Source organism: Pristiophorus japonicus, chromosome 1 (assembly GCF_044704955.1).
Source record: "Pristiophorus japonicus isolate sPriJap1 chromosome 1, sPriJap1.hap1, whole genome shotgun sequence".
NCBI lineage: Eukaryota > Metazoa > Chordata > Chondrichthyes > Pristiophoridae > Pristiophorus > Pristiophorus japonicus.
In genome coordinates, this window is record NC_091977.1 from 253452262 (window position 1) to 253474787 (window position 22526).

The window sequence follows — 22526 nt, forward strand, 5'->3', positions numbered from 1 at the left end:
GTGTCTTCCTTTGTGAAGACAGAACCGAAGTATTTGTTCAGTTGGTCTGCCATTTCTTTGTTCCCCATTATAAATTCACCTGAATCCAACTGCAAGGGACCTACATTTGTCTTCACTAATCTTTTTCTCTTCACATATTTATGGAGGCTTTTGCAGTTAGTTATTATTTTCCCTGCAAGCTTCCTCTCGTACTCTATTTTCCCCCTCTTAATTAAACCTCAGCCCTCCTGCCTCCATTTTATTTCCCTCTATCTCCCTGCATAGGTTCCCATCCCCCTGCCATGTTAGTTTAACTCCTCCCCAACAGCACTAGCAAACACTCTAGGACATTGGTTCCGCCCTGCCCAGGTGCAGACCGTCCAGTTTGTACTGGTCCCATCTCCCCCAGAACCGGTTCCAATGTCCCAGGAATTTGAACCTCTCCCTCTTGCACCACTCCTCAAGCCACGTATTCATCTGAGCTATCCTGCGATTCCTAATCTGACTAGCACGTGGCACTGGTAGCAATCCTGAGAGCACTACTTTTGAGGTCCTACTTTTTAATTTAGCTCCTAGCTCCCTAAATTCGTCTCGTAGGACCTCATCCCATTTTTTACCTATGTCGTTGGTACCTATCGGCGCCACGACAACTGGCTGTTCACCCTCTCTTTTCAGAATGTCCTGCACCTGCTCCGAGACATCCTTGACCCTTGCAGCAGGGAGGCAAAATACCATCCTGGAGTCTCGGTTGCGGCCGCAGAAAATCCCATCTATTGCCCTTACAATCGAATCCCCTATCACTATAGCTCTTCCACTATTTTGTCTGCCCTTCTGGCTAGCTGGCTGTAGTGTGTAGTTCCAAAATGACAGTAGTGGCTTTAAATTTGTGTTGTACACTGATTTGTGTCATGATCTTGCTGCTCTGTATGCTGCTGGCGCGCGTGCGCAAACCCCTTTACCAAGATGTCATCCGGCGTACTCCTGGCAGGTGTTTGTGCGCGTACCTCGGATCCCATTTTGAAACCTTAAGTGGCTACTTAACACCTATAAAATAGATGCTACATGGCCCAATTTAAACCGCCTTCGCCGCCGTTTTTACATTATTTGTCGAAGTACCGATATTGTTTCAAAACAATTCATGGGATGGTGACTTTTTAAAATATGTTGCATCATGTCACTCCCCAATGCTTGAATGTAATAATTATAGCTGCTGTTGTTTGTTAGAGGAGAATCTTCCTGTTGGTTAAGCGTTTGAGTTTCTTGAAAATATATTTTTGGGGGAAGGGGTGGGTTCTGCGAGTTGATCACTAAAAAACAAACGTATTTCTGTTTGTTGTTCCAGAAAGACAACAGTGGGAGACTTGTAATAAATGTAACAAGATGAGACCAAAGCGATCTCACCACTGCAGTCGGTGTGGGCACTGTGTCCGGAAAATGGATCACCATTGTCCGTGGTAAGTTTCTAATCTAAGCTTTGAATGCTGACACTGAAAAGAAGTGTAACACGTATACAGACACGCACATACATGACTCCTGTTATTTGGTACTTGATGTAGGAGTCGTTATGTATAGCAACTGCTCGTTTTGAAAATGAATGTGGCTATGGTACAGGGGTTGGGTAGCACAATGGCTCAGACCTCACCCCTGCTAAATGCATAGAGATGGTCTCTACCCAGCCTGACACAGTCAGGAGTCCACAGGACAAATTTGCCTACCATTTGGTGATTTCACTCAGGCCAGAATGTCGGGTAATGTGGAAATTAAAAATGCCACATTTGTAAATTGCTGAAGCAGAATAAAGAGAGCATTGTTACGCAACTAACTGCTGATTCCTGATGCCGGCAAAATGCAGAAAAAGTTTTGTTCCCCATCGGTGATTGATCTTGCCTTGCTGAGCACAATGTTATTGGAACGATAGAACAGTTAGCTTAACATCAGTGGTAAGAAAGATATGGAATCTTTAATCAAAAATATAACAGAAAACCATTTAGAAACATAAATAATAATAGACAAGTCGGCACAGATTTCAAAATGTAAGGTCATGCTTTACTAACCTTATTGAATTCTTTGTTACTTCTTCAAAGAATTCTTCAAAGAGTAGACAGGGATAATGCAGTGTAATGAGCTATACACAGACTTTCACAAGGTATTCGATAAGACTGATGATGAAGGGAAGAGCATGTGGAGTCAGGGGACAGCAAGCTAGCTACAGAACAGAAAACAGAGAGTAGGGGTTAAGGTTAGTTATGGCAAAAGATGAGAAGTGATCCAGAAGGATAGGTGCTGGGACCACAGTTGTTCACCATTTACATCGACCATACTGACTCCGGAATTGGTGGTGCAATCTTGGGAGGGAGGTTAAGCAGGCCACATACTCCTTGGACAACAAGAATCTAAATGGGATTGTGCAGCAAAGGGATCTCTGGGTACAGATAAACAAATGACTAAAATGAGCGACACAGGTTAATAAGGCTATAAAAAAAAACAGCAAACAAGGCACTTGGGTTCATTTCTAGAGGGATAGAATTGAAAAGCAGAGAAGTAGTGTGAAATTTGTATCGAATCTTGTTTAGACCAGACTTGGAGTACTGTGTATAGTTCTGGTGTCCATATTATAAAAAGGATATAGAGATACTGGGGAAGGAGCAAAACGGATTGACATGAATGATCGGTATGCCTTTCATTGCTGCTATCATGTAAGACTGACAGGCTGGGGCTCTTTACTCTAGAAAAGAGAAGATTGAGGGGTGACCTGATCGAGGCGTTTAAAATTATGAAAGCGTTTGATCAGGTAGACACAGAGAGAGTGTGTTTCCACTTGTGGGAGAAACCAAAACCAGAAGCCATCAATATAAGATAGAAACATAGAAAATAGGTGCAGGAGTAGCCCATTCAGCCCTTCGAGCCTGCACAACTATTCAATATGATCATGGCTGATCATGCAACTTCAGTACCCCATTCAAGTGCTGTTGGGGAGGAGTTAAACCAATATGGCAGAGGGATGGGAACCTATGCAGGGAGACAGAGGGAAATAAAATGGAGGCAGAAGCAAAAGATAGAAAGGAGAATAGTAAAATTGGAGGGCAGAGAAAGCCAAGGCAAAAAACAAAAAGGGCCACATTACCGCAAAATTCTAAAGGGGCAAAGTTTGTTAAAAAGACAAGCCTGAAGGCTCTGTGCCTCAATGCGAGGAGTATTCGGAATAAGGTGGACGGATTAACTGCGCAGATAGCAGTTAACGGATATGATGTAATTGGCATCACGGAGACCTGGCTCCAGGGTGACCAAGGCTGGGAACTCAACATCCAGGGGTATTCAACATTTCGGAAGGATAGACAGAAAGGAAAGGGAGGCGGGGTGGCATTGCTGATTAAAGAGGAAATTAATGCAATAGTAAAGAGGGACATTAGCCTGGATGATGTGGAATCGGTATGGATGGAGTTGCGGAATACCAAAGGGCAGAAAACGCCAGTGGGAGTTGTGTACAGACCACCAAACAGTAGTAGTGAGGTTGGGGACAGCATCAAACAAGAAATAAGGGATTTGTGCAATAAAGGTACAGCAGTTATCATGGGTGACTTTAATCTACATATTGATTGGGCTCTGCAAACCGGTAGCAATGCGGTGAAGGAGGATTTCCTGGAGTGTATTCGGGATGGTTTTCTTGACCAATATGTCGAGGAACCAACTAGAGAACTGGCCATCCTAGACTGGGTGATGTGTAATGAGAAGGGACTAATTTGCAATCTTGTTGTGCGAGGCCCCTTGGGGAAGAGTGTCCATAATATGGTAGAATTCTTTATTAAGATGGAGAGTGACAGTTAATTCAGAAACTAGTGTCCTGAACTCAAGGAAAGGTAACTTCGACGGTATGAGGCGTGAATTGGCTAAAATAGACTGCCAAATGATACTTAAAGGGTTGACGTTGGATAGGCAATGGCAAACATTTAAAGATCACTTGGATGAACTTCAACAATTGTACATAAGAACATAAGAGTTAGGAACAGGAGTAGGCCATCTAGCCCCTCGAGCCTGCTCCGCCACTCAACAAGATCATGGCTAATCTGGCCGTGGACTCAGCTCCACTTACCCGCCCGCTCCCCATAACCCTTAATTCCCTTATTGGTTAAAAATCTATCTATCTGTGATTTGAATACATTCAATGAGCTAGCCTCAAATGCTTCCCTGGGCAGAGAATTCCACAGATTCACAACCCTCTGGGAGAAGAAATTCCTTCTCAACTCGGTTTTAAATTGGCTCCCCCGTATTTTGAGGCTGTGCCCCCTGGTTCTAATCTCCCTGACCAGTGGAAACAACCTCTCTGCCTCTATCTTGTCTATCCCTTTCATTATTTTAAATGTTTCTATAAGATCACCCCTCATCCTTCTGAACTCCAATGAGTAAAGACCCAGTCTACTCAATCTATCATCATAAGGTAACCCCCTCATCTCCGGAATCAGCCTAGTGAATCGTCTCTGTACCCCCTCCTTAGTATATCCTTCCTTAAGTAAGGTGACCAAAACTGCATGCAGTACTCCAGGTGTGGCCTCACCAATACCCTGTACAGTTGCAGTAGGACCTCCCTGCTTTTGTACTCCATCCCTCTTGCAATGAAGGCCAACATTCCATCCGCCTTCCTGATTACCTGCTGCACCTGCAAACAAACTTTTTGGGATTCATGCGCAAGGACTCCCAGGTCCCTCTGCACCGCAGCATGTTGTAATTTCTCCCCATTCAAATAATATTCCCTTTTACTGTTTTTTTTTTCCCAAGGTGGATGACCTCACATTTTCCGACATTGTATTCCATCTGCCAAACCTTAGCCCATTCGCTTAACCTATCTAAATCTCTTTGCAGCCTCTCTATGTCCTCTACACAACCCGATTTCCCACTAATCTTTGTGTCATCTGCAAATTTTGTTACACTACACTCTGTCCCCTCTTCTAGGTCATCTATGTATATTGTAAACAGTTGTGGTCCCAGCACTGATCCCTGTGGCACACCACTAACCACCGATTTCCAACCTGAAAAGGACCCATTTATCCTGACTCTCTGCTTTCTGTTCGCCAGCCAATTCTCTATCGATGCTAATACATTTCCTCTGACTCCACGTACCTTTATCTTCTGCAGTAACATTTTGTGTGGCACCTTATCGAATGCCTTTTGGAAATCTAAATACACCACATCCATCGGTACACCTCTATCCACCATGCTCGTTATATCCTCAAAGAATTCCAGTAAATTAGTTAAACATGATTTCCCCTTCATGAATCCATGTTGCGTCCGCTTGATTGCACTATTCCTATCAAGATGTCCCGCTATTTCTTCCTTAATGATAGCTTCAAGCATTTTCCTCACTACAGATGTTAAACTAACTGGCCTATAGTTACCTGCCTTTTGTCTGCCCCCTTTTTTAAACAGAGGCGTTACATTAGCTGCTTTCCAATCCGCTGGTACCTCCCCAGAGTCCAGAGAATTTTGGTAGATTATAACGAATGCATCTGCTATAACTTCCGCCATCTCTTTTAATACCCTGGGATGCATTTCATCAGGACCAGGGGACTTGTCTACCTTGAGATCCATTAGCCTGTCCAGCACTATCCCCCTAGTGATAGTGATTGTCACAAGGTCCTCCCTTCCCACATTCCCGTGACCAGCAATTTTTGGCATGGTTTTTGTGTCTTCCACTGTGAAGACCGAAGCAAAATAATTGTTTAAGGTCTCAGCTATTTCCACATTTCCTATTATTAAATCCCCCTTCTCATTTTCTAAGGGACCAACATTTACTTTAGTCACTCTTTTCCATTTTATATATCAGTATATCCCTGTCTTGAGTAAAAATAAAACGGGCAAGGTGGCTCAACCGTGGCTACCAAGGGAAATTAAGGATAGTGTTAAATCCAAGGAAGAGGCATATAAATTGGCCAGAAAAAGCAGCAAACCTGAGGACTGGGAGAAATTTAGAATTCAGCAGAGGAGGAGTAAGAGTTTCATTAAGAAGGGGAAAATAGAGTACGAGAGAAAGCTTGCAGGGAACATAAAAACTGACTGCAACAGCTTCTATAGATATGTGAAGAGAAAAAGATTAGTGAAGACAAACGTAGGCCCCTTGCAGGTGAATTTATAATGGGGAACAAAGATATGGCAGACCAATTGAACAAATACTTTGGTTCTGTCTTCACGAAGGAAGACACAAATAACCTTTTGGATGTACTAGGGGACCGAGGGTCTAGTGAGAAGGAGGAACTGAAGGATATCCTTATTAGGCAGGAAATTATGTTAGGGAAATTGATTGGATTGAAGGCCGGTAAATCTCCGGGGCCTGATAGTCTGCATCCCAGAGTACATAAGGAAATGGCTCTAGAAATAGTAGATGCATTGGTGATCATTTTCCAACAGTCTTTTGACTCTGGATCAGTTCCTATGGACTGGAGTGTAGCTAATGTTACACCACTTTTTAAAAAAGGAGGGAGAGAGAAAATGGGTAATTTTCACCTGGGGAAAATGTTGGAATCAATCATTAAGGATGAAATAGCAGCGCATTTGGAAAGCAGTGACAGGATCGGTCCAAGTCAGCATGGATTTATGAAAGGGAAATAATGCTTGACGAATCTTCTGGAGTCTTTTGAGGATGTAACTAGCAGAGTGGACAAGGGAGAACCAGTGGCTGTGGTGTATTTGGACTTTCAAAGCCTTTCGACAAAGTCCCACACAAGAGATTGGTGTGCAAAATCAAAGTATTGGGGTAATATACTGACGTGGATAGAGAACAGGTTGGCAGATAGGACGCAGAGAGTCGGGATAAACGGGTCCTTTTCAGAATGGCAGGCAGTGACTAGTGGAGTGCCGCAGGGCTCAGTGCTGGGACCCCAGCTCTTTACATAATACACTCAATTCCTCATCTAAATCATTAATGTAATATCTCCAAGTTCAGATGGCATTAAACTGGGTGGCGGTGTGATCTGTGAGGAGGACGCTAAGAGGCTGCAGGTTGGCTTTGATAGGTTAGGTGAATGGGCAAATGCATGGCAGATGCAATATAATGTGGATAAATGTGAGGTAAACTTTGGGGGCAAAAAACACGAAGGCAGAATATTATCTGAGTGGTGGCAGATTAGGAAAAGGGGAGATGCAACGAGACCTGGGGGTCATGGTTCATCAGTCATTGAAAGTTGGCATGCAGGTACAGCAGGCGGTGAAGCAGGCAAATAGTATGATGGCCTTTATAGCTAGGGGATTTGAATATTGGAGCAGGGAGGTCTTACTGCAGTTGTACGGGCCTTGGTGGACCTCACCTGGAATATTGTGTTCAGTTTTGCTTTCCTAATCTGAGGAAGGACTTTCTTGCTATTGAGGGAGTGCAGCGAAGGTTCACCAGATTGATTCCAGGGATGGCTGGACTGACATATGAGGAGAGACTGGATCAACTGGGCCTTTATACACTGGAGTTTAGAAGGATGAGAGGGGATCTCATAGAAACATATAAGATTCTGACGGAACTGGACAGGTTAGATGCGGGTAGAATGTTCCCGATGTTGGGGAAGTCCAGAACCAGGGGACACAGTCTTAGAATAAGGGGTAGGCCGTTTAGGACTGAGATGAGGAGAAACTTCTTCACTCAGAGAGTTGTTAACCTGTTGAATTCCCTGCCACAGAGAGGTGTTGATGCCAGTTCATTGGATATATTCAAGAGGGAGTTAGATATGGCCCTTACGGCTAAAGGGATCAAGGGGTATGGAGAAAAAGTGGGAAAGGAATACTGAGGGAATGATCAGCCATGTTCTTATTGAATGGTGGTGCAGGCTCGAAGGGTAGAATGGCCTACTCCTGCACCTATTTTCTATGTTTCTATGTTTCCTGCTGTCTCTCCATACCCCTTGATCCCTTTAGCTATAAGAGCCATATCTAACTCCCTTTTGAATATATCTAACGCACTGGCCGCAACAACTTTCTGTGGTAGAGAATTCCACAGGTTCCCAACTCTGAGTGAAGAAGTTTCTCCTCATCTCGGTCCTAAATGGCTTACTCCTTCCCCTTGGACTGTGACCCCTGGTTCTGGACTTTCCCAACATCGGGAACATTCTTCCTGCATCTAACCTGTCCAATCCTGTCAGAATTTGATATGTTTCTATGAGATCCCCTCTCATTCTTCTAAATTCATAGTCACTAGCAAAGCCAATCGGGAATTCAGGAGAACTTTACCCAGAGAGTAGTTAGAATGTGGAACTCGCTACCACAGGGAATGGTTGAGGCAAATAGCAAAGATACATTTAAGGGGAAGCTATATAAACACATGAAGGAGAAATGAATAGAAGTTTATGTTGATGGGATTAGATGAAGAGTATGGGAGGAGGCTTGTGTGGAGCAGAAATCTCATGGCATCAGGTCAAACATGCTGATTACCACCTACTACCCTCCCTCAGCTGATGAATCAGTACTCCTCCATGTTGAACACCACTTGGAAGAAGCACCGAGGGTAGCAAGTTTACTCTGGGTGGGGGACTTCAATGTCCATCACCAAGAGTGGCTCGGTAGCACCACTACTGACCAAGGTGGCCGAGTCTTGAAGGATATCACTGCCAGACTGGGCCTGCAGCAGGTGGTGAGAGAACCAACATGAGGGAAAAACCTACTTGACTTTGTTCTCACTGTCTACACACTGAGGACAACCTCCATCGTATTGTGTGGCACTACCATCGTGCTAAATGGGATAGATTCAGAACCGATCTAGCAGCTCAAAACTGGGCATCCATTAGGCACCGTGGGCCATTGTCAGCAGCAGAATTGTGTTCCACCATCTGTAACCTCATGGCCCGGCATATCCCTCACTCTACCATTACCATCATGCCGGGAGACCAACCCTGGTTCACTGAGGAGTGCAGAAGAGCATGCCAGGCGCAGCACCAAGCATGCCTGAAAATGAGGTGCCAATCTGTGGAAGCTGCAACACAGGACTATATGCATGCTAAACAGCAGAAGCAGCACGCTATAGACAGAGCTGAGCGATCTCCCAACCAACTGATCAGATCAAAGCTCGGTGGTCGGACCATACCCAGTCATAAATGGTGGTTGACAATTAAACAACTAATGGGAGGAGAAAGGTCCATGAACATTCCTATCTGACCGCAGGACAAATCTAATCCAGCCAATTACTCCCCCCCCCCCCCCCCCCCACCCCGCCACCACCATCAGTATACTCTCCATCAGCAAAGTGATGGAAGGTGTCGTCGACAGTGCTATCAAGCGGCACTTACTCACCAATAACCTGCTCACCAATGCTCAGTTTGGGGTCCGCCAGAACCACTCGGCACCAGACCTTATTACAGCCTTGGTCCAAACATGGACAAAAGAGCTGAATTCCAGAGGTGAGGCAAGAGTGACTGCCATTGCCATCAGGGCAGCATTTGACCAAGTATGGCATCAAGGAGCCCTAGTAAAACTGAAGTCAATAGGAATCGGGGAAAACTGTCCACTGGCTGGAGTCATACCCAGCACAAAGGAAGATGATTGTAGTGTTGGAGGTCATTCATCTCAGCCCCAGGACATTGCTGCAGGAGTTCCTCAGGCCATTGTCCTAGGACCAACCATCTTCAGTTACTTCATCAATAACCTTCCCTCCATCATAAGGTCAGAAGTGTGGATGTTCACTGCTGACTGCACAGTGTTCAGTTCCATTTGCAACTCCTCAGAAGCACTCTGTGCCCGCATGGAACAAGACCTGGGCGACATTCAGGCTTCGGCCAGTGCCAGGCAATGACTATCTCCAACAAGAGAAAGTCCAACCACCTCCCCTTGACGTTCTATGGCATTACCATCGTCGGATCCCCCACCATCAACAACCTGGGGGTTCACCATTGATCAGAAACTAAACTGGACCAGCCACATAAATACTGTGACAACAAGAGCAGATCAGAGACTGGGTATTCTGTTCTGAGTGTCTCACCACCTGACTCCCCAAAGCCTTTCCACCATCTATAAGGCACAAGTCAGGAGTGTAATGGACCTGGATGAGCGCAACTCCAAAAACACTCAAGAAGCTCGACACCATCCACGACAAAGCAGCCCGCGATTGGCATCCCATCCACCACCTTAAACATTCACTCCCTCCACCACCGGCCCATAGTGGCAGCATTATGTACCATCTATGAGATGCACCGCAACAACTCGCCATCCTGACTTGGAAATATATCGCTGTTCCTTCATAGTTGTTGGGTCAAAATCCTGTAACTCCCTCCCGAACAGCACTGTGGGAGTACCTTCACCACATAGACTGCAGTGGTTCAAGAAAGCTGCTAACCACCACCTTCTCAAGGGCAATTGGGGATGACAATAAATGCTGGTCTTATCAGCGACGCCCACATCCCGAGAATGAATTTAAAAACAAAACGCCGTCATAGACCAGTTGTGTTGAATGGCTTATTTCTTTTCTGTCCATTCTATGTAATTGTATGTAACCACAAACAATATATATTCTCATCCTGCTTTACAAATCCCTCCATGTCCTCACCCCTCCCTATATCTATAATCTCCCCCAGCCCCACAACCCCTCACGATCACTGCACTCCTCCAATTCTGGCCTCTTGAGCATCCGTGATTATAATCTCTCAACAATTGGTGTATATGCCTTCTGTTACCTAGGCCCCAAGCTCTGGAATTCCCTGCCTAAACCCTTCCGCCTCTCTTTCCTGCTTCAAGACGCTCCTTAAAACCTACCTCTTTGACCAAGCTTTTGGTCATCTGCCATAATTTCTCCTTATGCGGCTCGGTGTCCAATTAAAAAAAATCTCTCAACACTCCTGTGAAGCTCCTTGGGATGTTTTACTATGTTAAAGGCGCTATATAAATACAAGTTGTTGTTGTGAAGATAGATGGAGTTCAGTGACATTACCTCAGTCTTTCTTTGTCTGCTGTAAGCTTGTAGATGAAATAACAGCAACAAAGGCACCTTATACTTTCTGGCAGTCTTCCTAATATCTTCATCTCAAAGACAGAAGATTGATTTTTCAAGGCCATGCAATGAACTCTTGGTCATTAAGTAGTTTTTGCACGGATAAATAGCATCATCATCATCATAGGCAGTCACTCGGAATCGAGGAAGACTTGCTTCCACTCTAAAAATGAGTCCTTAGGTGGCTGAACAGTCCAATACGAGAACCACAGTCCCTGTCATAGGTGGGCCAAATAGTCATTGAGAGAAAGGGTGGGTGGGACTGGTTTGCCGCACGCTCTTTTCGCTGCCTGCACTTGATTTCTGCATGCTCTCAGCGATGAGACTCGAGGTGCTCAGCGCCCTCCCGGATGCATTTCCTTCACTTAGTGCAATCTTTGGCCTGGGACTCCCAGGTGTCGATGGGGATGTTGGGCTTTATCAAGGAGGCTTTGAGGGTGTCCTTGTAACGTTTCCTCTGCCCACATTTGGCTTGCTTGTCGTGAAGGAGTTCCGAGTAGAGTGCTTGCTTTGGGAGTCTCGTGTCTGGCATGCGAACGACATGGCCTGCTCAGCGGAGCTGATCAAGTGTGGTCAGTGCTTCAATGCTGGGGATGTTGGCCTGGTCGAGGACGCTAACATTGGTGCATCTGTCCTCCCAGGGGATTTGTAGGATCTTGCGGAGACATCATTGGTATTTCTCCAATAACTTGAGGTGTCTACTGTATATGGTCCATGTCTCTGAGCCATACAGGAGGGCGGGTATTACTACAGCCCTGTAGACCATGAGCTCGGTGGTGGATTTGAGGGCCTGGTCTTCAAACACACTTTTCCTCAGGCAGCTGAAGGCTGCACTGGCGCACTAGAGGCGGTGTTGAATCTCGTCGTCATTGTCTGGTGTTGTTGATACGAGGCTCCTGAGGTTTGGGAAATGGTCCACATTGTCCAGGGCCGTGCCGTGGATCTTGATGACTGGGGGGCGTGGATCAGCGAGGACAGACTGATAGAGAGCCTTTGTCTTAAGGATGTTTAGAGTAAGGCCCATGCTTTCGTACGCCTCAGTAAATACGTTGACTATGACTTGGAGTTCAGCCTCTTTATGTGAGCAGATGCAAGCGTTGTCCGCGTACCGTAACTCGACAACAGACGTTGGGGGGTCTTGGACCTGGCCTGGAGACGGCGAAGGTTGAACAGGTTCCCACTGGTTCTGTAGTTTAGTTCCACTCCAGTGGGGAGCTTGTTGACTGTGAGGTGGAGCATGACAGCAAAGAGGGTTGGGGCGATGACACAGCTCTGTTTGAACCTGGTCCGGATGTGAATTGGGTCGGTAATGGATCCGTTGGTAAGGATCACGGCCTGCATGTCATCGTGGAGCAGGCAGAGGATGGTGACGAACCTTTCGGGGCAACCGAAACGGAAGAGGACGCTCCATAGGCCCTCGCGATGACGGTGTCAGAAGCCTTTGTAAGGTTGAAGAAGGCCTTGTATAAGGGCTGGTGCTGTTCCCTGCATTTTTCCTGCAGCTATCGCGCTGTAAAAATCATGTCCGTTGTGCCCCGTAGGGGACGAAATCCGCACTGAGACTCCGGGAGGAGCTCCTCGGCCACAGGGAGAAGACAGTTGAGGAGGACTCTAGCGATGACTTTCCCAGTGGCTGATAATATGGAGATTCCTCTGTAGTTGCCGCAGTTGGACTTGTCCCCTTTCTTAAAGATGGTTACGCTCACTGTACCTCTGAAATCTCCCGGCATGCTCTCCTCCCTCCAGATGAGAGATGAGGTCATATATTCGCGCCAGCAGTGCCTCTCCACCATAATTCAGTGCATCAGCAGGGATTCCATCCGCTCCCATAGCCTTGTTGTTCTTAAGCTGTCTTTTGGCTTTTCCTACCTCGTGCAGTGCTGGGGTTTTACTGAGGTGGTGGTGAGTAGCATGCTGTGGGATGGAGTCGAGAACAGTTGCGTCAAATAGCATTTGATCTGCAACTGTAAAAAGACATTGTTATAATATTACATGTTATGATCACACTGTGTGATATTTGGACATTTAAAAAAAAAAATCACTTTCAAATATTGAACTTGTTCAACCTTGGAAAACTAACTTCCAGCTTACTGTAAAGATATATACAAGCTCTTAATAAGAAGCTTTCACGGTGAAAGAGCCCTTTAATAAAACACGTCTTCCCCCTAGTGGTCAAAGTCCACATGTGCATGGAGTATTATAAAAAGCCTAACTCAATACTGGGAAATTGAGTTAGCTTTTTATAATACTCCATAATTGAGTTAGGCTTTTTATAATACTCCATGCACATGTGGACTTTGACATGCGGTGTTATGTCAGTATCTGGAAAGAGAAAAGTCCGGACACAGTGCATCAGATAGAGGGTCTTTGTCAGAACTCAGTTATCCTGAATTTTCTCTTTATAGATACTGTATTTCCAGCATTTTCTGCTTCTGTTTTATTTGCAACATGCACAGTTTTCTTTTATCTGCACAGTAAGATGCTGCTGACCGACAAAGATGCAACAATATAATTAGAAGTCTTGCATATAGCACGTCGCATTAAATCTGCTCAGCAGAAAACAAAGTGTCACACTTTCCTCGTACGCTCAAATAATCAACTTGAAGATACTGATTCGCTGAAATACAGGCTGTCAAGATTCAGCATAAAAAAGCAACCACGCGAAAGACCAATTTCAATCAATCGCAATCAGTGAATTCATTTTTTCAGTGTTGTTACAGCGGCTATTTTTATTTCTGACCACCTGCATATTTAATCATCTGAATAACATTTATAAAATGCTTGTCTTCAGTACTCCACAGTCCTACATTACTGTTCTTGTGCTGGTGCCTCGGGGCTCACTGGCTTGTAGCTCCATTTCTTCCCTGAGCCTTTGTTATTGATCGCTTTGCCTTAAAGTCGAGTTAGACCTTGGGCACATTCCGCTCGTGCACGCTCACATTTTTACCAGAACCATTTATTATTTTTCTTTGCTTGCTTTTTCTCCACTGCATATAAATTTCTGATTGTTTGGCGCCCACCTTTGAAACTGGGCTCAGTTCGCGTGCAATTCATTTCATTCTTGTCACCTTCTGAGCATGTCTGGTCGCGTGCTTGACTTTCAAAAAATACATTGCTAGAGACATAGAGAGAGAGAGACGTGCATAATCACACGTTAGGACTAAAATGATGGGAGAAAAAAAGAATAGACATAAAAGGGATGTGAAAGCAACTGGTGGAGAGAGCTGAAATAGAAAACATACCACATAATGTATAGGATTTTTATTGGTGCTCTGGGGATGGATTTTCACAACTTTGTCCATTATTTTGTGAAAATTTTCAATGAGAGGTACTTAGTTTTGTATATTTCTTTACATAGGATAACATAGGATAGATATATGGCACCGAAATAGGTAATGCGGCCCAACCAGTCCATGCCGGCAGTTATGCTCCACTCGAGCCTCCTCCCGTCTTTCCTCATCTAAATCTATCAGCATTACCCTCTATTCCCTTGCCCCTCATATACTTGTCTAGCCTTCCCTTAAATGCATCTATACTATTCACTTCAACCACTCCCTGTGGTAGCGAGTTCCACATTCTCACCACTCTTTAGGTAAAGAATTTTCTTTTGAATTCCCTATTGGATTTCTTGCTGATTATCTTATATTGATGGCCTCTGGTTATGCTCTTTCCCACAAGTGGAAACGTTCTCTCTGTATCCACTCTATCAAAACCTTTCATAATTCTGAAGACCTCTATTAGGTCACCACTCAGTCTTCTGTTTTAAAGAGAAAAGACATCCAGCCTGTTCAGTCCTGTGTATTTAATTTTTATCAATCACTATTTAAAAGCAGAGAATACACATCAAAATGCTATGCAAGATGTGTTAGCTCTCCTGTATGTTGCAGTATTGGGGAGGGGGAATGGGGTCTTAATACAAGTTGGTGGCACTGAGAGAAGTTCCGGGAGTTTGATTGTATAATGCACGGTCCTGGAGTTTGATCGTGCAATGAACAGTCCCGGAGTTTGATCGAACGATGCAAGGTCCGGGAGTTTGATCGTACGATGCACGGTCCGGGAGTTTGATCGTACGATGCACAGTCTGGGAGTTTGATCGTACGATGCACAGTCTGGGAGTTTGATCGTACGATGAACGATCCGGGAGTTTGATCGTACGATGCACGGTCCGGGTGTTTGATCGTACGATGAACAGTCCCGGAGTTTGATCGTACGATGCACGGTCCGGGTGTTTGATCGTACGATGCACGGTCCGGGAGTTTGATCGTACGATGCAAGGTCCGGGAGTTTGATCGTACGATGCACGGTCCGGGAGTTTGATCGTACGATGCACAGTCTGGGAGTTTGATCGTACGATGCACAGTTTGGGTGTTTGATCGTACGATGAACAATCCGGGAGTTTGATCGTACGATGAACGGTCCGGGAGTTTGATCGTACGATGAACAGTCCGGGAGTTTGATCGTACGATGCACAGTCTGGGTGTTTGATCGTACGATGAACAGTCCGGGAGTTTGATCGTACGATGAACGGTCCGGGAGTTTGATCGTACGATGAACAGTCCGGGAGTTTGATCGTACGATGCACAGTCTGGGTGTTTGATCGTACGATGAACAGTCCGGGAGTTTGATCGTACGATGAACGGTCCGGGTGTTTGATCGTACGATGAACAGTCCGGGAGCTTGATCGTACGATGAACGGTCCGGGTGTTTGATCGTACGATGAACAGTCCGGGAGTTTGATCGTACGATGAACGGTCCGGGAGTTTGATCGTACGATGCGCGGTCTGGGAGTTTGATCGTACGATGCACGGTCTGGAAGTTTGATCGTACGATGCATGGTCCGTGGAATTCCCTCTCTGCCTCTCTTTCCTCCTTTAAAACGCTCCTTAAAATTTACCTCATTGACCAAGCTTTTGGACATCTGCTGTAATTTCTTCTTGTGTGGCTCGGTGTCAAATTTATTTGTTTTGCTCCTGTGAAGCACCTTGGGACATTTTACTACGTTAAAGGCACTATATCAATACAAATTGTTGTTGACTCCACATGTTCTAACCTTCATGAGCCTACGATGTGTTACCTTATTGAAGGCTTTTTGAAAATCCAACGATATAAAATGTACTACATTACCCTTGTCTGCTCTTTGCGTTACCGCTCCAAAGTACTCCATCTGGTTGGTTAAACATGAATCCATGATGATTATTTTTATTATATCTTCTGTAACTAGATGCTCTTCTATGACTTGTTTTCATATCGGTGACCTAAAAGAGGTTTTCAAGATGATTACAGGTTGTGATAGAGTAGATAGAGAAAAATTATTCCCTCTGGTGAGTGGGTCAATAACCAGAGGTCATAGATTCAAAATCATTGGCAAACGGTCTGGAGGGGAGATGAGGAGAAATATTTTCTCTGAGAGAGTTGTCAGGATCTGGAACGCTCTGCTTGAAAAGGTGTTGGAAGCTGATTCCATCAATAATTTTAAAAGGGAGTTGGACAGGTACCCGAGGATCAGGAGCTTACAGGGTTACGGACAGAAAACTGGAACATGGGACTAAGCAAGACTGCTCTTTTGAAGAGCCAGCACAGGCTTGATGGGTCAAATAGCCTCCTTCTGTGCTGTAAGTTTCTATGATTCTATGGTTTTATGGTTCCAGCATCTTTCCCATCACAGATGTTATACTGACTGGTCTGTAGCTCCCAGGTTTTGTTCTATCTACCTTTTTGTATTCAAGAAGCTGTCCACCAGTCCACTGTCACTACCCCCTCTTCTATAGAACTTTTGTAAATATAAACTAGTGCCTCTGCTCTCTTCTCCCTCGTTTCCTTGAGTATGTGTGGGTGCATACCATCTGGACCTGGGTTTTTACCCTCTTTTAGTTTTGCTAGTTTATCAATTATTTTCTCCCTTTCTATCTAAACTGTTAATATTCTTTTTAAGCTCATCCTCTGGTGAAGTGTCTCTTTTATTATCTTCAGTAAAAACTAAGGCAAAGTAATTATTCAATATTTCTGCCATTACTCTGTCATATTTCTGAGTACCTGTGAGTTTAGTTTGCTCATCCTTTAGTGACCCTATCCCTACTTTTATTTTCCTTTCGTTATTTATGTGTCTAAAGAACACTTTATTATTTTTTATAATCCTTGATAATTTGATTTTGTAATTTCTCTTTCTAGGTTTTTTGAATTGCTTTTGTCATTTCCTTTAGAACCTAATGACTACTTGTATCTCTTTCCCTTTGGATGTTTATTCATCCATGGTGCCCCATAATTAGCTTGCTTTCTTTTCTTGGACTCTGCTGATTATCCTTTTAAAGATTTCCCACTGTTTATTTTTCAGGATTTTCAGCCAGTTTACCTTCTTAAGTTCCACCTTCATTTGATCTTTTTCAATCTGGTAACCTGAGCCTTGTCCCACTTATGTCACTCTCAATCCTAGCCTTGAACCTTACTAGGTTGTGATCATTACTACGATGCTCTCCTACTCTTGCTTCTCCTATCCGTTCTGCTTCATTACCCATTACAAGGTGCGGCAGTGATTCCTTTCTTGTTGGTCTTCTCTCACACTGAGTGAGAAAGGAGTCCTGTATACACAATGAGAACTCCATTCCCTTTTCTTCTTTCACTACTACTTCCTGCCAATGTATTCGGGGGTAGTTAGAATTTCCCACGATGTTTATTCTATGTCTGCGACTCGCCACGTAGATTTGCCTACATATTTCTTCCTCCAATTCCCTTCCACTATTTGGTGGTCTATAGTATACTCCTATTAGGGTGAGTGGTCCTTTTTGTCTTTTAACTTAATCTATATGGATTCATAAAATCAATCATATATAAATTTACAGCACAGAAGGAGGCCAATTGGCCCATTGTGTCCATACCGGCTGACCAAGAGCTATCCAGCTTAATCCCACTTTCCAGCTCTTGGTCCGTAGCCCTGCAGGTTACGACACTTCAAGGGCATATCCAATAACTTGTTAAATGTGGTGAGGGTTTCTGCTTCTCCCACCCTTTCAGGCAGTGAGTTCCAGACCCCCACCATCCTCTGGGTGAAGACATTTCTCCTCAACTCCATCTGATCCTTCTACCAATGATTTAAATCTATGCCCCCTGGTGGTTGACCCCTCTGCCACTTTGCCTTGGATCCAATGGGCTTTTACTTTTGTGACCAGTCTGCCATGTGGGACCTTATCAAAAGCCTTGCTAAAATCCATATAGACTACATCAAACGCAATACCCTCATTGACCCTCCTTGTTATCTCCTCAAAAAATTCAATCAAGTTAGTCAGACATGACCTTCCCTTAACAAATCTATGCTGACTGTCCTTGATTAATCCATGTTTTTTTAAATGTAGATGAAGATTTATCCTGTCCCTATATCAGCTCCGCTGAAACAATGGCGTCTTGTCTCCGCCGATTTTCTCTTTTATGCCCCGATTTTCTTAACTGTAGATAAGGTTTTTCAGAACGATGCACTCTGCCATTTTAGAAAAAATTGTACTTGGCCAAACTCACTTAAATGGCACACCCGGCAGGTTCTATCCCCAGTGACGTCAAAAAATCGGACCTAGCTAGTTTAGAGTGGCGCAGAAACTTTGGCGAAACTTGCAGATTTTAGTCTGCCTCAAAAAAAACAGCGTAGGCCAAAATAATCGCAGAATGGTGGCGAAAATTCAGCCCCAAGTGCTGTCTCCTATCACAGCACTGCTATAAGGATGACTAGGTTCGAGGTCCAGAGCTCCTTGGAGCTCACCATTTTTGCATGGGGCAGTATCACAAAACACACAGTATCAATTTTACTTGAATGAAGATTGAAATTTGTCCTCTAACATTACTTTAAATAATTTTGGAAAACCTTGAAGCAGAAATTGCTAGGAACCCAGAGAAGAATATCTCAGTGCAGCTCACTGATGGACCCACTGCACATACTCATACTCCACAATCTAAATTCAGTTCACAGTCATGGCTTTGGGTACAAATATCTAATTTGAACCCTGGCTTTTGGGAGTTGTTGAGCTCTTCAAGTAACAACTTTGATGCAAGCATTATAAGACCACTCATAATTTTGTACCCTTATTTTGAACATTAGAAGTTTCAGTTGCAAAGGAAAAAAATGGTGATTGAAAAATAAATTTGGACAGCATTTTGAGTAATTTGTTGGAAACCTGGTGGTCAGATAGAGCACTCACAGGGTTACGGGTGTATGTTGGCTAAATCCATTATAAATATGGACAGAAGCCTATGATTACAATAGCCTAATGATTAAAGGGAGTGAAGGATTATGGGGAGTAGGCAGGGAAGTGGAGTTGAGCCCAAGATCAGATCAGGCATGATCTTATTAAATGGCGGAGCAGGCTCGAGGGGCCAAATGGCCTACTCCTGCTCCTATTTCTTATGTTCTTATGTTCTTCTTATAGTAGTGGACTAGCAACCCGGAGGTCACTATTACAAATCCCAGAAAGGTGTGGAATTGAATTTAACATAGCTTTAGAGGAATGACCTTGGAACCTACTGGATTATTGTTTTTAAAAACCACACTAGCTCATTGATATCCTTCAGGAAAAGGAACCAGCCATCCCTACGTGCAGTTCCACATTATGTGGTTGACTCTTAATGCCTTGAAGTGGCTTAGCAAGCCAAACAAGTGTTATTGGCAACAAGAAACAGACAGGAAGTAAATGTGGCCTTGCCAGTGTTGTCCTCATCCTGACAACAAGTAAATGTTTTTTAAAAATTATAATGGAAAAAGTTAATGCAAAATTGTGACAAAAACATGACAACAGGAAATAATGTTTTGTAGACATCAAGTGGATTTTTTAGCATACATTAGCTGAACTTTGCCATGGAAAATATCAAAATGCTACTGAAGGGTACGAACCACAACAATAGTAGAATAGATCAAACATAAGAACGTAAGAAATAGGAGCAGGAGAAGGCCATATGGCCCCTCGAGCCTACTCTGCCATTTTATACAATCTTGGCTAATCCGATCATGGACTCAGGTCCACTTCCCTGCCCGCTCCCCATAACCCCTTATTCCCTTATCGGTTAAGAAACTGTCTATCTCTGTCTTAAATTTATTCAATGTTCCAGCTTCCACAGCTCTCTGAGGCAGTGAATTCCACAGATTTACAACCCTCTGAGAGAAGAAATTCCTCCTCATCTCAGTTTTAAATGGGCAGCCCCTTATTCTAAGATTATGCCCCCTAGTTCTAGTCTCCCCCCATCAGTGGAAATATTTTCTCTGCATCCACCTTGTCAAGCCCCCTCATAATCTTATACATTTCGATAAGATCACCTCTCAATCTTCTGAATTCCAATGAGTAGAGGCTCAACCTACTCAACCTTGCCTCATAGGTCAACCCCCTCATCTCTGGAATCAACCTAGTGAACCTTCTCTGAACTGCCTGTAAAGCAAGTATATCCTTTCGTAAATATGGAAACCAAAACTGTACACAGTATTCCAGGTGTGGCCTCACCAATACCCTGTATAACTGTAGCAAGACTTCCCTGCTTTTATACTCCATCCCCTTTGCAATAAAGACCAAGATTCCATTCCTGATCACTTGGCTGTACCTGCATACTAACCTTTTGTGTTTCAAGCACAAGTACCCACAGGTCCCGCTGTACTGTGGCATTTTGCAATCTTTCTCCATTTAAATAATAACTTGCTCTTTGATTTTTTTTCTGCCAAAGTTCATGACCTCACACTTTCCAACATTATACTCTATTTGCTCCATCACTCACTTAGCCTGTCTATGTCCTTTTGCAGATTTTTTGTGTCCTCCTCACACATTGCTTTTCCTCCCATCTTTGTATCGTCAGCAAACTTCGCTACATTACACTCGGTCCCTTCTTCCAAGTCGTTAATATAGATTGTGAATAGTTGGGGTCCCAGCACTGATCCCTGCGGCACTCCACTAGTTACTGATTGCCAACCCGAGAATGAACCATTTATCCCGACTCTCTATTTTCTGTTAGTTAGCCAATCCTCTAATCATGCTAATATATTACCCCCAACCCCGTGAACTTTTATCTTGTGCAGTAGCCTTTTATGTGGCACCTTGTCAAATGCCTTCTGGAAGTCCCCTTTATCCACCTGTATGTTACATCCTCAAAAAATTCCAACAAATTTGTCAAACATGACTTCCCCTTCATAAATCCATGCTGACTCTGCCTGATCAAATTATGCTTTTCCAAATGTCGTGCCACTATTTCTTTAATAATGGACTCCAACATTTTCCCAACCACAGATGTTAGGCTAACTGGTCTATAGTTTCCTGCATTTTGTCGGCCTTTTTTAAACAGGGGTGTTACTTTTGCAGTTTTCCAATCTGCCGGGACCTCCCCAGAATTCAGGGAATTTTGGTAAATTACAACCAGTGCAATAATCCCTACGTGCTCCAGGATGAGTGACAGACAATGGCTGGAGGGTGGAATTACAACGTGACTCCTTTACATACGCAGTTTCCTTTATAAATTTAAACATAGGAGTTTGGAAAGAAACCAGGACAGAATTACGTTAACATGGAAACTGAATTTCATTTACAAGCCCTGGTCCAATGCATATCCCCCATGTTCTAACTCTGCTTCTCTGTATACTGGGTCTTGACTTCCTGGGTTCAGTGATGAGATAGACTGACTAGTATCGTACTAAACAGCTTATCTATGCACAGTCTGATCTAATTGCCCCCACCTTCGAACTATGCTCCACATGAAGACTACATTTACTCTTCATGCAACACCACAGGAGATCAACTATTGTGTGTGTGGTTTTGTATGTGTGTGTGCACGTAAACCTTGCATATAATAAATATAACTATCAGAGCTTTTGAATAACGTGACTGGAAATGGTCATCTGGATTGCTCATTTCCTTTTATTGCCAGCTGATCACGGGGTTGGGGGTAATATATTAGCATGGATAGAGGATTGGCTAACTGACAGAAAATAGAGAGTCGGGATAAATGGGTAATTTTCCGGTTGGCAAACAGTAACTAGTGGTATGCCGCAGGGATCAGTGCTGGGACCCCAACTATTTACAATCTATATTAATGACTTGGATGAAGGGACTGAGTGTAATGTAGCCGAGTTTGCTGATGATACAAAGATAGGTGGGAAAGCAAATTGTGAAGAGGACACAACAAATTTACAAAGGGATATAGACAGGCTAAGTGAGTGGGTAAAAATTTGGCAGATGGAGTATAATGTGGGAAAATGTGAGGTTATCCACTTTGACAGAAAAAATAGAAATGCAAATTATAATTTAAATGGAGAAAAATTGCAAAGTGCTGCAGTACAGAGGGATCTGGGGGTCCTTGTGAATGAAACACAAAAAGTGAATATGCAGGTACAGCAAGTAATCAGGAAGAAAAATGGAATGTTGGCCTTTATTGCAAGGGGGATCGAGTATAAAAGCTGAGAAGTCCTGCTACAACTGTACAGGGTATTGGTGAGGCTACACCTAGAGTACTGCATACAGTTTTGGTCTCCGTATTTAAGGAAGGATATATTTGCATTGGAGGCTGTTCAGAGAAGGTTCGCAAGGTTGATTCCGGAGATGAGGGAGTTGACTTATGAAGATAGGTTGAGTAGGTTGGGCCTATACTC

The 22526-nt window shown here is 43.9% G+C and overlaps 1 protein-coding gene across 2 annotated transcripts in view; it reads left to right on the forward strand.

Annotated features, from left to right (window-relative positions):
• Window positions 1-22526, forward strand: part of zdhhc21 (zinc finger DHHC-type palmitoyltransferase 21) — a 170940-nt gene that overhangs the window by 100536 nt on the left and 47878 nt on the right. For both annotated transcript variants that reach the window (XM_070871383.1, XM_070871373.1), the window contains exon 4: window positions 1322-1433. In XM_070871383.1, the coding sequence (XP_070727484.1) occupies window positions 1322-1433 (112 nt within the window). The remainder of the gene's footprint in view (window positions 1-1321; window positions 1434-22526) is intronic.